Raw genomic sequence first — 17,332 nt, forward strand, 5'->3', positions numbered from 1 at the left:
ATAGCATCTACTTTGGGTGGCCGTGGGCGTGTGGGAGAGGGGTGGTGGGGGGAAGAAATCCACTGCCCATACTTTTCTATCACAATGACAATTGATTTGGCTGCTGTTCCAATTAGATTGGTTTTGTCGATGATTGTGGTCCTTCTCAATTCGGCCTACCATCTATAGACCTTAACCTTTTATTTCGAATCATGTTAAGAGTGTTCTAGACTTTAAAAAAAAAATTAATTATTAGTGTGAAAAAAGAAGAAACTGTCTATAGAATTAAGGGAGAGGGTTTGGGTGTGCCATCATTTTTCGGTAAGCTAGTGACATACATTAATCACACAATTGGACATGAGAGGGCAAATGTGTCTTTTTCAAAAAAAGAGAGGATGATACACGTTGGGCACCATGGTTCTAAGTATCGGTATCACGGGTGATATGTATCGGTTTTGCTAGTCATCGATACTGTATTAGTAGCACGGTACGGAAAAAGGGTAAAATGATCCGAAAACTCAAATTTTTAAGAAATCAAGGGGTAATTTTATTCGATACAGCCGATCCAGGCTGATACTATATTGGTATCATATCGATTTTCCGTATTACTGATATCCGTTTCGATACCATGCACTAAAACCATGTTGGGCACCCTAGTGGTGCTTTAATCAGCCTTTTCCCTAAAATTAATTACCCCTTAACCTTTTCTAGAGGTTTATTTCTCTCTGCTTCAATATGCATTTCTGGTGGCCCTCAAAAAAAAAAAAAAAAAAAAAAAAAAAATTCATTCCTGATGAAATTTTTCGTAAGAGTGGAGACTGTTATGGATAATTATATGTCCACAATTTTTGATGGGATGGAGATGCAGGATGTTCATTGGACCCTCTGTGTAGCTGATAAGCTGTCATGTGAAAGATTCCATGGTCATCTTTAGGTTTCTTGGCTAGGTAGTTAGCAAGCCCTTCTATTATCGATCCAAATAATTTGTGTTCTTAGGCTGTGTTTGGATATCAAGAAAAGAAAAAATTCAAAAAAAAAATTGAATTTGAACAGAAAGACATAAAACAATCATTGCATCATCATGATTTTTGTCTCATTATGTTTTTACTTTTCTTGACATCCAAACATAATCTTAAAAAAAATGAAAAGGATCCGAAGCTAGCGGAGACAAAGGTGGAGGATGAGAAGAAGAGGTGGTCGACATGACCAAAACCCTACTCCGTATTTTACACATCGGAACATGTTCCTCTTTATACAGCCGTGCATGAAAACCTACCCTTATATGATTGACTGGAAATAGAATGGAAAATGCTAATGTATAATATATGTTTGAGTTTGGCTTTGAAATGTAAATGACGATGAATCCAAACTTTGTTTACCCAAACCCATGGAGCCAAAGAATGGTTTTGGACCAAAATACTGAAAAACTGGTTTTCAAATTTCCAAATTTGGATTAAGCCATCACGAATTTTGTTTTTACAAGAAAATGAAATAGTGAGTAGTATGATTGGCAGCCCTTTCAAGCAAAGTGAGTTTTACTTGTTTACATTGTCAGAAGTCTCTGTTTCGAAATAGTTTTTATTGTTGTTTTGTATTATGAGGAGTGGCATAAATTTTTTTTTTTTTTTTTTTTTTTTTTTTTGATAAAGACAGTTCCATTTGTAGTTTTTTGGCAATAAAATAATGCAATTCCATTCTAACTGTTACATGCAAATCAATAGGCTGGCACTTGGAGCAAATGAATGAGACGTTTCAGTAAGGAGAGAGAGTTAGTGATAGAGTCTCTACAGACAAAGGCTTTGAAGATGCTTGTCTTCAAGTTGCTACAACTTTGATTTGAGAATCGTTTCAACTCTGGAATTGTAATAAGCAATTAGAATGTAAAGTGCAAGAACACGGGACAACTGATACTCTAACAGCTATTGTGACAAAAAAAAAACTATCAGCTTGTGATCCTTAGAAGCTGTTCCTTGTCTTCTCTCTGGTTAAGTCAATTTCAGGGAAATTTGAAGTTACAAAGGGAGGAAGGAGTGTGTGGGGGACCAACTACTTGGAGCTGCAGCACTAAGGCACCACTATTACTACCATGCACCAAGACTCAAAAGAACTATGAATGGTTTGTAATCACTATCCACATATTTCATGATTATTTTACATTAAAACAGTGTTTGGTATGTATTCTAAGCCGATTTCTCATTCTTGGATGATAAAAATAGTTGTTTTTATGGTCTCAGAATGCAAAGTCGACCTAGAATGCACTCCAAGAATGCATACCAAAACACAGCCTAAGTGGGTCATTGTCTTTGTTCCTACATGCCCCGCTCCGACATTTTTGGTGGCAATGTGAATGGAATTTTTTCTAAGGTCTGTGATGGTAGCGGAGGGCTTGGGCGGATAGATCGACCTGACTTGAAGGAGCATAACCGAGTTTTATTGTCTTGTTGTGTAAGCAAGACTTTAGAAATGACTTTTGGGGTTTTCGTGTTACGATTTTGAGAAGAGAGTTATTGTTTTGCCGTCTGGGTGTTCTTGAGATATCTCCATTGTGTTTTCTTCCATTGCATAGTAGATCATCTTCAACTTCGCCCGTGGACGTAGCACATCATATTGGTGTGTGAACCACGTTAAATCTGATCTGTGTCATCTTTGCTTTGTCTTGTTTCGATCTTCGTGTTTTTGGGTGTTTGGTTTAACAGTCTTGGTTAATCAATCCTCCTTTTGATGCGGTGAGTGCAACTTCATTGCCAAGAATTAGGGGTTTAAGTCTTGGCTAATGAACTTATGACCTTAGGAAAGACCTCTTGCACCTTGAAATTTCTATTTTTGAATTGATTGTTGTCAAATGGTATCAGAACGGATTATCCATACATCAACCATATAGATATAGGAGTCCCAAAATTAGTCTAAGGTTGCTAGGCTTATGACTTGAAAATGACCTCTCTACCCCAAAGCTTCATTTTTTTGGGTTACATCTTATCACCTTTGGTCTTAATTTTATGTACCAAATCAGGTTATTGGCATAGAGATTCGAATTTGAAACATCCTAGGGTCAAGGGTGTCGGCAATATTCAACAAAAATTATGGATCATTAGTTGGATTCATTTTCTTACCCTACTAATACAACTTTTAAATGACTAATTTAGATATAGTGGTGATATGATAAAGCTTTTTCTGCAGTTGTAGTCCACTTACTTCAATTTTCTTGTCACTAAGTAACCTTCATTTGAAAGGCTAGTTAGATTCTCTTTAGAAGATAAAGAAAATAAGAAGATCTAATGACAAGAGTCCTCACCATGACCATGACCATGACCAAATTATTGATTTGGAAAGGGTTAAAAGGTGATAAAGTGAATAAATAAAGTGTTTGGTCAGTGTGTGAGGGGGTTCCTTTCAAAACAGTAATTAACATCATTATCTTCACAAAGCAAAAGAGGGTGGGACAGACATGTCCCCTCTTGTGACAAATACAGTGTGTTTTGTAGGAACCATGCTTGTTTCCTAGCTGTTCTACATTGAAAAAGGAAAGAAATTTAGGGGCAGTGGAGGTGGGTATAAAGACAGTTTCTTTCTACAAGCTACCAAAGTAGAGAACATTTTGGTGGTGGTGGAGGAGAATTCCATTCCAGGGTGGAGTAGCTTTGGTGAGATGGAAGGGACAGGGGTGGGGTTCCAAGTGTGTTAACTAGTTTTGATTCTTTATAATATATGGGTAAAAAATCGCTGTCTGATCGCGTGGCCTTGGTACCAATGTGGGGTCAATGAGATTGAGTAGAAGCATCAACATGGATGATATTTTTTTTTATTTCATGAGGGCGAGGCAATAATTTCGTGTGTTATTTTTTTCATATATTTTTTTTCCTGTGTCCACACATAGGATGTGATACAAAAAATAATCACCCCACCCCCATGAAAAAGCAAAAATCCCATCTCTATTGATACTTTTACGTGTACTCCCATTGTTCCCATACTAGCGTAGGGGCCACGCTCCAAACAAAAGACTCTTCCCCACACCACAAAATCATGTGGGTATGTACTAAATTATCAAATAGAAGTAGCTAGTAGCATCTCCCTCCATTCAAGCAAAGCAAACTGATGCATATAATATAACAAATAATAATTATTTCCTACTCATTTGGTTATAGCTAGTGCATGTGTGTATTCATTAGGATCTTTAGTCAAATCTCCCCACTCACCAGTGTTGACTCCCTTTTTGGCTTCCATTTCCAGATACAAATTTGCTAATCAGTGGGTCATATAGTTATAATGTGCTATTGGATTGGAGACCTTTGTTGAGGGGGACATAGAAGCTCTGATCATATTTGATTCCACATGATTTCTCTCTTCTTAGGTTGGTGATATGAGAAATTCTTCATTAATTCCCCCCTCATATGGTAATAGTGATAATTAGAGAAAAAGAATCTTCTTCTTTGATGATTAGAAAAAGGATAAAAAAGAAATTAAAAGCCAATCAATGGAAGCATTGTTTCCTGTGGTTCTCTTCTAACAACTGGATGCTAACCCACACATGGTGAAAATATTACAGAAGAACCATCGATAGCCAACTTAAAAAGGGATATCTGCGCCCTGAAGGCTTACTACGAATGAAGGCTTACTATGAATGTAATTGGGTGAGGGAATTGCATACACTTGCATGTAAACCAAGTTCGAAACCTGACATAGTAGGAAGTATTGGGGTTAGGTGTCGTTCTAGCACTAACAAACCCTCGAATCCATAAAGTAGAGAAACTCTAATTCCAATGGGGAAGAATAACAAATAAAACAAATTTGGTTATAAACTTCAAGATGGTTTTATTTAGTTTAAAACGACATTTACATAAGAAGGTTGGATTACAACGAAGAAGGAAACCAAAGTAAATCAAGAAAGAAATAAAATAGAAAATTAGTATCCTTAATTGCACATAGAACTTTGGAGGCACGGTACACCCCTTAAACGTTCAAATTTTCCCCCAATCAAGTGGTCCTATGACTTGTCATTTGGATCGTTGAAGTGTCGTAAAACATTGGCTGTCATTTGGATATTAATATTATGACTCACAAAACTTCACCTGAATTAAAAATTATAGCCCTAAAAAATTGCACTGAAAAATTAGTATTTTTGGCTTGATCGGGTGGACTTCAGCACAGGCTCAACCGATCAAAATATTCTTCAAAAAATTTCTCTTTATTAATCCCAAATCTGTTGTGTCACAGAATTTAGTCTCATATCAACTGTGCCTTGGTCATGGAATATTCATACAGGTGTGGCAACCAATCTTCACATGATACGATGCGTTCTAAGTCTGGAAATGAGCCTTAGAAACAAAATCGGGTGGGTTGAAATATGACTGCAGTGGACAGTATCATAACATATGGAACCCACTGTGTACATTGGCATTTCAGAAGCTACTTACAACCTACACAATTAGGATTTAAGACTATATGTCAAGAAAAGAAAAGAAAAAGAGGGTAAAAGAATAGATACATAAATAATCATTGCATAAGTTTTAAAGATGGTTCAGAACCTGGATTGCTCCAGCCTATACTGATGCATATAAAACAAATTACCATCAGCATTGGGATGTATTATCAAGGAGGACTGACCCTGAACCAGGCTAGCCACTAGTACTTTGCATCCAAATTCACCCTCTGCAGCTCAGCTTCAGAATTCAGTGTTTGATCTAAAATTGATTTGTTGATCAGAACAAGACTTACACCTTCAAGGCTTCTACCCCAAAATCTATCACACCTCAAAGGAGGAGGGAGAGGGCTACATCTAGCCTACTAACCAGGCCTTGTTACATGTTCACACACGTGTGTGAGAGAGAGACATATTCACACACGTGTAACAGAGAGAGAGAGAATGAATGAATGAATGTTTTATATGTACTTAGACAACACCTGCAACTGCAGGGTGGTGTTCTCTCATAATTTAGAGAGAGAGAGAGAGAGAAAGAGAAGTTGGCAGCTTTTGCTTTTTAAAGTTTCATCTTTTGATTGGTTTTATTGGAAGTACTGTCTGCTGAATGTGCTGACCGTGTGAGAGTGCTTTTAGTGGTTGTGGAATCAATAAAGCAAAACAAAGTAACCCAACCTCCATATTGGAAGAAGAAGAAAGTTGAAAAAGAAAGGATTTCATAAATAATTCCCCACAACAAAGATCTCACGAGGAGCGATTACATCACCAATCTCGAGCCAATCCCTCGAGATCCCCACAATTTTTCTTTAATTAATTCCTAAAAATATATATATATTTGAGACTTTAATGAATGGCCAAACTCAAGGAATGTTGGATTCCCAACGGCCATAGTTGAAGCAAATCAAAACCAATATCACACACCTAATCCTACTAACTACTCTCTCTCTCTCCTTCTTTGTCCAGTCTTTTCTTCTTTTTTTAATTTCAATTTGTTGACTGTTATGTGTTCTCTCTCCTCTCTGGCTCCAATTCTTCTATGTAATGTACACCCATCTCCATTTTAATAGAATACTCACTGACCCACCAAAGAATTTTGATCATTCATTTGGGATTTTTAAATTTGTTAATTCTTACCTTGTTTTGGATTTTAAATCCTTGTAATACTAGAGCTAAATGCCACCCAGCTTTGTCTATAGATATGCATGATTGGTTTACTGGGATTTTCCGTTTTTCTCCTCTTTTGAACAAATCCAGATTTGGGTTTCTTTCTGTTCTCGTTTTGGTTTAAATTTTCTACACTTTTATATATTCTTTTCTTTACTCTACTGAACCAGTGGTTGGCATGTTACCTCTCTCTCTCTTTGTTTCTTTTTCTCTCTATACTACCAATCACCAAACTTCTGGTTTCTTTCTTGGGTCTCTGACAGATGTGAGTGGATTTCCTGGCATGGGAAGCATGAGGAACTTTACTAGTGGGGTTGTCATGTAATATAGTGACTCGTTGGAGAATTTGGTGTGTTTTCTGCTTCAAACTCCTACTAGTTCTCTATTAGCTTCTCCTATTACCCCAAGCAGATTTGGCACCTGGGTCTCTGGTTTTAGAACTTGTTTTTTAACTCAATGGAACCAAGGAGAAGAAATTCTGTTTTATGTTTTGTGGCTTGGTTCTTGATTTGGACTCCTGTAAGTTGTTTGCTCTCTCCCAAAGGTGTCAACTTTGAAGGTAATTTGAATTCTTCCCTGGTTTTTTGGGTCTGTACAGCATTCTTGTCTTCTCAGATTTTTCAGAGAAGTGGGAAATGAAGAGTCCTTTAATTAGGCTTCTTTGTTTTTTTGGCCATTGCAGTTCAAGCTTTGATGGCTATAAAAGCTTCCTTGGAGGATCCTCATGGTGTTCTAGATGATTGGGATGGAGATTCTGTTGACCCATGTAGCTGGACTATGGTCACTTGTTCTTCTGAGAGTCTGGTCATTGCACTGTAAGAACTATTGCAGAAAATTAACCAGCTTTGCTTCATTTGTGATTTGAAGAAGTAAAAGGAGAATCAGGAAGAGTCTTTGCTTGAGAAAGAAAATAGATGCAGAAAGACTTTTTGATGTATGGTTTTGTTTCAGAGGAACTCCAAGTCAGAATTTATCTGGGACTCTTTCTCCAAGTATAGGGAACTTGACTAATCTCCAGAAAGTGTAAGAAACCATACAAACACATTGACAGTGAAGGCTCTGAAAATTCTTAAACTGGAATTGTTTTGTGCTTATTCAATGTTTTTAATTGTGGGTTATTCTGCAGGCTCTTACAGAACAATAACATATCAGGACCAATTCCAGCAGAGCTAGGGAGGCTCTTACAACTTCAGACACTTGATCTTTCAAATAATATATTCACTGGTGAAATTCCATCTTCATTGAGCCTCCTGCAAAAGCTCCAATACCTGTAAGTAGGAAAATTGTTGAGCTGAAACACCATAAACTTTCTGGTTTCTATCTAATCAGGAAAATGCATTTTGAGATATGTGAATCTAATCATGAGTTTTGAATTGGACCAGGAGGCTTAACAACAACAGTCTTTATGGGCCATTGCCTATGTCTTTGGCTAACATGACCCAGCTTGCCTTTCTGTAATCTCTCTGACTCATTGTATCTTCATCTCTCTTTCCCTCTCTAATGGAATTTGTATCTAATTTTTCTTTTTATGGTTTGCAGGGATTTGTCTTATAATAATCTTAGTGGTCCAGTGCCCGGGTTTCCTGCGAGAACATTCAAGTAAATCACTCAAAATAATTCACTCTTAATTCTTTCTTTCTTTTTCATTCTTTTCTGTCAAGTTTTTCGATGCTGAACTTGTTTATGCTCTGTATTATTTCCTTCTTTGATGCAGCATTGTAGGAAACCCTCTAATCTGCGCAACAGGCTCGGAAAAAGACTGCTATGGAACAATGCCGATGCCACTTAGCTTCAGCTCGAATGCTTCACAGGGTATGAACTTTTAACTTGCCAGCATCTTGAAAATTTCCTTATTTATTCCCACCAGTTCTATTCAAACTTAAATGCTGCCCTTCATCAATACTTTTTCTTATGTTATAATGAACTACTGGTTGCATGCATAGTTTTCAATATTCAATTCCCTTGACAGTTCTTATGTTCTTAAAGTTCTGTTACTTAACTTCTTTTAGAATACTTTGCTTTTCATTTTTCACTTTAGTTCATCATGATTTATTAAATCTCTTCCTATTTCAAAGTTAAGAAATGCTATGATGTGGTCTCCCTTGCTTTTTTTTCAATAATTAATCTCCTCTCTATGTGTAAACAAAGGTTTCCTCTGGTGCTCTGTTTTTCAAAATCTGGCATTATAGCCAAGTTTCATCCCATCATCCTTCTTCTATCTTGGTGATTCTACAGTACCATTTATCCTCTCTCTTGTTGATCCTGACATCTAATTTTTATGTTTCTCAAGATGCTCAATCTTCAAGGAGACCCAAAAATCAGAAGGTGGCCCTTGCTTTTGGGTCAAGCCTGGGCTGCATCTGTCTCCTCATCCTTGGATTTGGACTTCTTCTTTGGTGGAGGCAAAGACATAACCAGCAGATCTTCTTCGACGTCAATGGTTCGTAAACAGATAATAATATGACAAACTAAGCATGATCAAAATTTCAGTAGTTGTAAACCAGCCTATCTGTTCAACCTTCTTACTAACATCCATCCATTGAAAACTTCAGACCTACATCATGAAGAAGTATGCCTTGGCAACTTGAAGAGATTCCAATTTAGGGAACTTCAAATTGCAACAGACAACTTCAACAGCAAAAACATTCTTGGCAAAGGTGGATTTGGTAATGTCTACAAAGGGTATCTCCAAGATGGAACTCTTGTGGCTGTAAAGAGGCTCAAAGATGCAAATGCAATTGGAGGGGAAATCCAATTTCAGACTGAAGTTGAGATGATCAGCCTAGCAGTACACAGGAACCTTCTCAGGCTCTTTGGTTTTTGTATGACATCAACAGAGAAACTTCTTGTTTATCCTTACATGTCCAATGGAAGTGTTGCTTCCCGTCTTAAAGGTAATTAAAGAATATTGACATTTAAGAATGACTGATCGTCTGTTAAAATTTCCAACTTCTTGTTTATCCTTAATTGTTTTTTTCTCTTCCAGCAAAACCAGCCTTGGATTGGGGTACTAGGAAGAGAATAGCATTGGGAGCTGCAAGGGGCCTATTGTATCTTCATGAGCAGTGTGACCCTAAGATAATTCATAGGGATGTGAAAGCTGCTAATATATTGCTTGATGATTACTGTGAAGCAGTGGTAGGAGACTTTGGGTTGGCAAAGCTTTTGGATCATCGAGATTCGCACGTGACAACAGCTGTGAGGGGAACTGTGGGACACATTGCCCCTGAATATCTCTCCACAGGCCAATCCTCAGAGAAGACAGATGTGTTTGGGTTTGGAATCCTCTTACTTGAATTAATCACAGGTCAGAGAGCTCTAGAATTTGGTAAGGCAGCAAATCAGAAAGGCGTAATGCTTGACTGGGTAAGTACCATAACAATGATTTCACATACAAGAACTGTTCTTACCTAGGTGCATAACTACATAGCAAATACATCCATTTCTAGTTAATTTTCATAGATGTCTCCATAACTTATTAGTATCATTCTTGATCATGATTGCAGGTGAAGAAACTTCACCAAGAGAAGATGCTTGATATGCTTGTTGATAAGGATCTGAAGAACAACTATGACAGAATTGAACTTGAGGAGATGGTTCAAGTAGCTCTCTTGTCCACCCAGTTCCTTCCAGGACATAGACCAAAGATGTCCGAAGTGGTTAGAATGCTTGAAGGTGATGGGCTTGCAGAGAGATGGGAGGCTTCTCAGAGAGCTGAAGCAACCAAATGCAGAGCTCATGAATTCTCCTCATCAGAGCGGTATTCGGATCTCACTGATGACTCTTCATTACTTGTTCAAGCAATGGAGCTCTCAGGACCAAGGTGAATTACTTCTCAAAAAGGAATAATTTTTAATAAATTTAAAATTAAAAAGGAATAATTTTTAACAACTTATATTGAAAGAGATTGTTTTATGGTAGTTACATCTCAAAGGTCCAAAGGTTTGTAATATTAATTTGATTGTACATAATCTGATTTGAGGAACTAAATGACATTATTTAGATTTGAGTGTTTCTGTTCTTTTCTCTCAGTTGAGTAAAGAATCTTTCTGGGGATGCCCAAAGAGTCATTTTGGTTTGTAAGAAATAATGCTATTGACATGGTGGGTTTTGTTTGTTAGACTGAAAATTTTTAAAGCAGAAGGGTATAAAAAAGGATATGTTACTGTTCAAGGAAGCTAAGAATTATACTGTGTACCAGTGTGATTCTAATTTCCTATTCAAAGATCTCTTGTGAGCATTGTATGCAAAGCATACACTCTATATTACAGAGATTCTTTTCAATGTTTCTTCCTACACTAGCCATATATTTCTAGAGTTGAAACTGATTGATCTGAGCCTCTTTTTTTTTGGGTTCATTTTAAATGGAGAGTGGTAAAAATTGGATAACATGAGAATGGAGATCAATAAAGATACTTGGGCTGTGATTGGTATGCATTCTAGGTCAATTTCATATTCTTGGACGATAAAAACAACTATTTTTAGCATCTGAGAATGCGGAATCGACCTAGAATGTATTCCAAGAATGCATACCAAACACCAATTTCGATCCTCTGCTGCTGCCTACCAGTGTGGCAGGCGTGCAGCCTCACACAGGCAGGGTGTGGACCCCACCCAGGCAGTGAGTAGGGCGGTCATTTTGTCCCTGCCTGTGTGAGGCTGGACGCCATCTGCACGGGCAGGCAGCAGCAGAGGATCCGAATCCTACCAAACACAACCTTGGAACCAGAGTTTCATTCATATAAAGTTGTAAAATTCAGCTGTGACTGAAATTTTGGACCTGACTTCCTCTTGTGTAAAACTCAATTCCACCCTATCTGTGGCGACAATCAAGGTGAAAGCAAACTTTGGTATAACCATGCCTTTAAAAGGAAGAAGGTGCTTGAAGTCTTGAAGGCTCTCATTTATGGTTTTGAAAATCTAAAAATTCAGTTATAGGGGACTGTAAAGGGTCTGGGTATAAATATTGAGATTCAAAGTTGCCTTCCACCTGGGGATTTTACCTTATTATGTATGGCCCACATGACCTAATATTGACTTATTATTTTATTTTGACAGTGTTTGGTATGCATTCTTAAGTCAATTTCACATTTTCAAACAATAAAAACAATTATTTAAAATTATAAAAAACTACTAGATTATCCAAAATTAAGTTTCATCCTACAAAATTATCCACCAATCAAAAGTGAGTTGTGTATTGTAAAAATAACTAAAAACAATGATGACCTACGTACGTGAGAGAATCATGGTTCAACATTTTATTTTATTTTTAATGGAAATGTCATTAAAGCGCGGCCATTCAATCGTCCAAACTCATTGACTATGTTAAGTTCGAACTGTTGGATGTTTGACCTACCACACATGTCGGCATCTCCACCTAGCACTACTGCACTGTCGAGCTCCTGATAATTTCAGCTTAATTTCAGGGTATTTGGGTTGAGCGACAAACAAAGCATTCCATCACACAGGTGGAAGCAGAAGACTGCCGTACTGACTGGCTTAATCACGGTAGATTAGGTTGCCAGCAGGACACACCGACAAAGGTGGCTTTATTGAGGCACTCTACTCTACTAATCTACTTCCTAATTTAAGCTTCAATATAATAAAGCTATGGCATGAAAGATCTTACCCAAAAATAAAAAGAAAAGAAAAGAAAGAATGACTAGAATAGTAGATGTGGTGGGTAAGACCATAATACAAAAACTCTTTTGTCTCGATCGAGATTTTGAGAATTTCGAGTATCTTGATCGAGTCGAAATAAAATACAACATCGAATTCAAAAAAAATGCAATATTTCAAAATTTTCATAAATTTCAGTCAGCTCGTTTTGAAAATCTCGGTCATCTCGTTCGAAAATTTCAAAAATCTCGATCATTTTAGCATTTTACACCTACAGAAAAAATATCATATTTTGATGAAATTTCATCGAAATTTCGGTATCTCAAAACTTTCAGCCAGATCAAAACACCGAAACGAAACGAGATTTTAAACCTTGGGTAAGACTCCTTTTCATGCCATCCCCCCATTGATTCAAACCTCCAGAGTGCCTGAAGCATTGTTTTAGTGCACAATATCAGATCGAGTATCGACGACCTTCAAATCAATACAATATTGATACAAATTGGCACGGATCGGCCTGTATCAAACAAGTTGTCCTTAATTTTCTTAAAAATAATAGATTTCTTTTACTATTCTACTCCAGATCTGTACAATTTCACTGATACAGTTTTGACATGGTAACATGATCGATGGCTAATGATACTAATATGGATCATTTGATATGGGGGATCCCATACCTATACCTCAAACCATGGCTTGGAGCAGTTGCATGTCCTCCCACTCTTCGCCTAACTTAAAAAAAATAAAAATTGCATCTAAGACTGTGTTGAGGGCATTCTTGATATTTCAACTGATCCTTTATTCGTACGATACATGTTGCTTTCCTTTTTGGGTTGCGTGCATGAGGAGGGCTATGCTTAAGTTATTTATATTTATTTTTAAACCCATGATTAATTAAAGGGTTTTACCCGTTGGATTTTCTTTAAAATGAAATTGTGTTGGATTATTTTTCTTTTGGTCCCCGCGCTTGGGTTTCATTATTTAAATAAACGGAGAGAGTTCAGCACGCCACCCACATGCTGCACGCTAGCGGTGCACCTCTAGCGTAAATTACGCCTTCTGACATGTAATATAATAATAAAGGGAAGTAGTTTTCTGTACGGGAGTGTGCCCTACGTCAGCACTTCCATGTGTCTACTCTCTACTCCTTAAAACAAGGGAGTAGGGGTGTCTTTTCATATGGGGAGGAGAGAGATAGACTCATGGGAGTACTAGCGTAGGCCACACTTCCGAACAGAGATCTTTTCCCAATAATAAATGAGAAACAGAACGTTACCTGGAAGCATGTGGTACACTGCCCCTACGCCTAAACACAAGCACGTGCAAAATGACCGTCGCTCCCCTGGGATTTTCTGTCTATCCATAGGAGTGTGGCGGTCACTTCACACGCCCCTGTGTCTAGGCACAGGGGCAGTACACCGCACATTCCTAGATAGCATATTTTCTCCCATAATAAATTTTTTTTAAATGAGAAACAATAATTAAAAAAATAGATGTGGGAAGATGTAGAGTATTAGCTTGCTCAAAGAACCTTCTCCCTAAATATCATTTATAAAAAATAATTATTAAAATAATCAATGCGAGACGGTGTAAAATAATATCATCTTTATAACTAATTCCTTCATCTTGCATTCATTGAAGAATGTTGGTCACCGTGTGTGGCCTAAGATATCCTTAATAAAATAGTCTTCCACGTGGCTGGGCACTTGAGGCTTTACTATGATTAGGCTTCTCTTCTAGGAGCCCAGTACCCAATGAGACATTCAACGATTGGATTGTTGGGCACGCACCAAAATGCACGTTGGGCGCTAAGCAGAGTCACACATCCGCATGTGCGTCCAGTAACCCAATCATTGGATGCCTCACTGGGCACCCGATGGACATTGGGCTCCCAAGAGATGAGTCGAATCCGTTTTACTATCATAAAACGTAGTAAGTAGGGGTACAACAAATAAAAAAAAAAGGCTCCGATTTGCATGAGTATTAAAAAAGCTTAGACTTAAATAATTTTAAAAAAAATTCTGATTAAAAAATAACACGTGTTTAATATGGTTTTTATTTAAAATAAAATACAAGTGACATGTAGTTGGGACTTTCGAGTTTTAGATCTATGATCATGCCTTGCCCCCTCCGCCCCTTCTCTTTCTTTCTGGTCAAATTTGCCCTCAAGATTTTCCTTTGTAGTTTGAAATTATACTCTTAACAGATTGGATCCACCCTCAAAATTACGATGAGTGGGGAATGACGAATAATTATCACCTCCAATTCCTCCAATTTCTCTAATAGGGGGGGAGTGGATCCCACCTTGGGCAATGTTTTCAGGTAAGGTGGTCATTTCTGCCATCATGTGAGAAATTGGAGGAATTGGAGGGGACAGCGAATTGGAGGGGATAACGATTCGGGAATGACATAACAATAACCTGATACAATCGAATAGATAGAAGTTTTTTTTTTTTTTTTTTTTTTTTTTTTTTCTTGAAGAAGATTATATTATATTTATAGGGTTTTCTTCCTGTTACTATGCCTAGTGAAGTATTATCACATGGTCGTACTTAAGTTAGTTCATGTGATAGAGGATGAGACAAGCATCTCATTGATACAATTTCAAATTAAAATTAGTAGAGGAGATAGCTAAGATTACAAAAGATGACAGTCTACATTGGGAGAAAGAATGCCACCCAATCGCGCTAGACACATGAGCATGTGAAATGACTGCCGCACCACTGGTCATTTCTGGGGTTCCAGGGGATGCAATGGTCATTTTGCATGCCTCTGTGTGAGGATGTTGAGCAACCAGGTTGCCGTTCTCTTTCCCTTTTATATTTTATATTCATCTCCATTTGATAGTATTTTGATAATTTTACTATAACTTTGAATGAGTTTGAGATGTATGTGAGATCCTCTATCACATGGATTAATCCTGCTTACGTTGGACTAAAACTAGCCATTGAGATGTGAGATTCTTTATCACATTAATAAACATATGTAGTGTCAAGTGGCAAATAGTGAAACTTAATACTTTACTAGACATAGTGATGCCTCTCCCAGAATCACACCCCGACCCATCCCTGCTACACACCACGGCACCACCTGTCGTCTCTGCATCAACACCCCCCATCTGAACCCGCCCCTGCTGCACATCCCTTGTACTCCGCACCCTTCTTGTCCGTTGCACCAAGGTCCACTCGGTGGTTATAGAAAGCCACACTACCATAGGCATAGGAAAGCATTTTAGTGCCTCTCCAAGCACCATTGGTTAGGACGCTGATTCAATTCGATTCGGATCATAATCGACTAGAATTAGTTTGAAAAAAAAAACCCCCTAAAATTGATAGATTTGAGAAATATTGTAACGATTCTAGCATTCCTATTCAGGAATCAGCCGTATCAAATCTTCAAAAATCAAGATCAATGACTACCGGTTATGATCTGAATCAAGCGATTCCCGATTTGATTTGCCAATTCTTGAAATTCAACATGGTTCTTCTCTTCCTCTCGATTTGATTCGGTTCGATTCACTGGAACAGGGTGATCGATGTGGCTTTTTATGAACCACCGAATCAATTTGATTGTCACCTAAGTTTGATCATGAATCGGAATCAGATCTGATGAATCATATAATTCGAATTGAAATCGGTGGCATTAGTTCTTGATTCCAACTAATTGTTTAACTCCTTTTTCGGAATCAATGCTGAATTATGTTTGATCTTCATATTTTACATTGATTCTTTCTTTTAGTCAGAAAAGTAGTGGAAAATAATGAAAATTTTATGTTGGTTTAATCTACATTTTTTACATATGACGTATGGTGAATTGGACAGTATAGAAGCGTTGTATAGATAAATCAAGTGTAGAGGAAATGAGGATGTTGAGAGATGGATATTGGCAAAACAAGGAAGGATAAAATAAGGAATGACTATATTAGAGTTGAATTGGGAGTAGCTCCGATTCATTATAAGATACAAGAGACTGAAAGAGTAGTTTGATGTGGCATCATAATGTTCAATGGAGGCCTTGGGATGCTCTAGTTTGGACAGGTGATTTGATTCAGATTGAAGGAACAAAAAAAAGTTAGGGGCATGTCTAAATTACCATAGGAGAAATGGTGAAGAAAGGCATGCTTAACTTAGGCTTCGTATCATGTATGACAAACTCACCTCTTTATAGCAAGATCCCTAAGTTTTTAATCGAAAACTTTAAATCTCACAAAGTTTGTGAAATCATTGCTTTTTTCTTTTCAATACTATTTCTATGATTTTAACTGCTGCGATCGATTTTCTTACCCTTAAAATAAACAAAGAATGAAAAAGATCTCTGTTTGGGAGTGTTATACCCGCACCCCGGATCATAATTAATTTTTATTTTTCCCCGTGACGTGTGGTTATCACTGCCACGTATGCTGGTGAGCTGTTCTCACTAGTGGTCAAACCCAGCTACAAAATTATTGACCATGATACGGGCTTACCATTGACACACCATGGCAATGGAGAAGTAAGTTCTCGCCCTTGGCTTATTTATTTATCCTTTTCCTCGATGCCCTCGAAGTGCGGGTCAACATTTAGACCGCCCGGGGTATTTTAGTTGAGTTGGAAATATTCTATTTGTGGGTCCCATTTATTTAAGGGAGCGTGTGATGGGCTTATAATCCTATGGTGGATGGACCCATCCCCAAGTAGGTTCTTTTCTATTTGAAACCTGTGGGCAGACCCATTTAGTTAAGAGGCACATTCAACTTGAGGGCCCATTTGACTCTATTTGACCCAAAGATGGGTTAACCCATTCCTGTACCCTAAATAAGATCATGGGTCAACCCATTAAGCCCTCTTGACCCATTTATCTTGGATCCACCCATTTAGCTATTTGACCCATTTAACTTAAAGGACCCAAGCCCATTTTTTATAAATAAGACAAAGGGGGGGGGGGAGAAGCATTCATCTTCATTTCTTCTCCCATCTAACCTAAATCGTGGAGGAGAGAAAGAGGAGAGAAATGAGAAAGAAGAAAGAAGAAAGAAGGAAAGAAGAAAGAAGGAAGGAGAAAAGGAGAAGGAGGAATGGAAAAGCTTGGTTGAAGGCTTGGAACCTCACCTTGTAGAGCCCTCTACGTGGAGTTTTTCTACATTGGGGAAGGTAAGCCATTGAAACCCACATCTCT

General features: G+C 37.7%; 2 protein-coding genes across 2 annotated transcripts in view; one reads left to right on the forward strand and one right to left on the reverse strand.

Moving 5' to 3' along the window:
- Positions 1-6,342, reverse strand: part of LOC122650301 (phenylalanine--tRNA ligase beta subunit, cytoplasmic) — a 75,455-nt gene extending 69,113 nt beyond the window's left edge. Inside the window, exon 1 of the mRNA XM_043843687.1 lies at positions 6,333-6,342. The gene's annotated coding sequence lies outside the window, so the exon portion shown is untranslated. The remainder of the gene's footprint in view (positions 1-6,332) is intronic.
- A 560-nt stretch (positions 6,343-6,902) lies between these two features.
- Positions 6,903-10,415, forward strand: LOC122650300 (protein NSP-INTERACTING KINASE 1-like). Its single transcript, XM_043843686.1, has 11 exons — positions 6,903-7,118; positions 7,242-7,374; positions 7,511-7,582; positions 7,686-7,829; positions 7,942-8,013; positions 8,099-8,158; positions 8,274-8,371; positions 8,850-8,999; positions 9,112-9,453; positions 9,546-9,925; positions 10,066-10,415. Exons 1-11 carry the CDS (start codon positions 7,016-7,018, stop codon positions 10,384-10,386), a joined length of 1,875 nt encoding a protein of 624 aa, XP_043699621.1. The 5' UTR covers positions 6,903-7,015; the 3' UTR covers positions 10,387-10,415.
- The last annotated feature ends 6,917 nt before the right edge of the window (positions 10,416-17,332 follow it).

The sequence above is a fragment of the Telopea speciosissima genome, chromosome 2, assembly GCF_018873765.1.
Source record: "Telopea speciosissima isolate NSW1024214 ecotype Mountain lineage chromosome 2, Tspe_v1, whole genome shotgun sequence".
In the NCBI taxonomy this organism is placed as follows: Eukaryota; Viridiplantae; Streptophyta; class Magnoliopsida; order Proteales; family Proteaceae; genus Telopea; species Telopea speciosissima.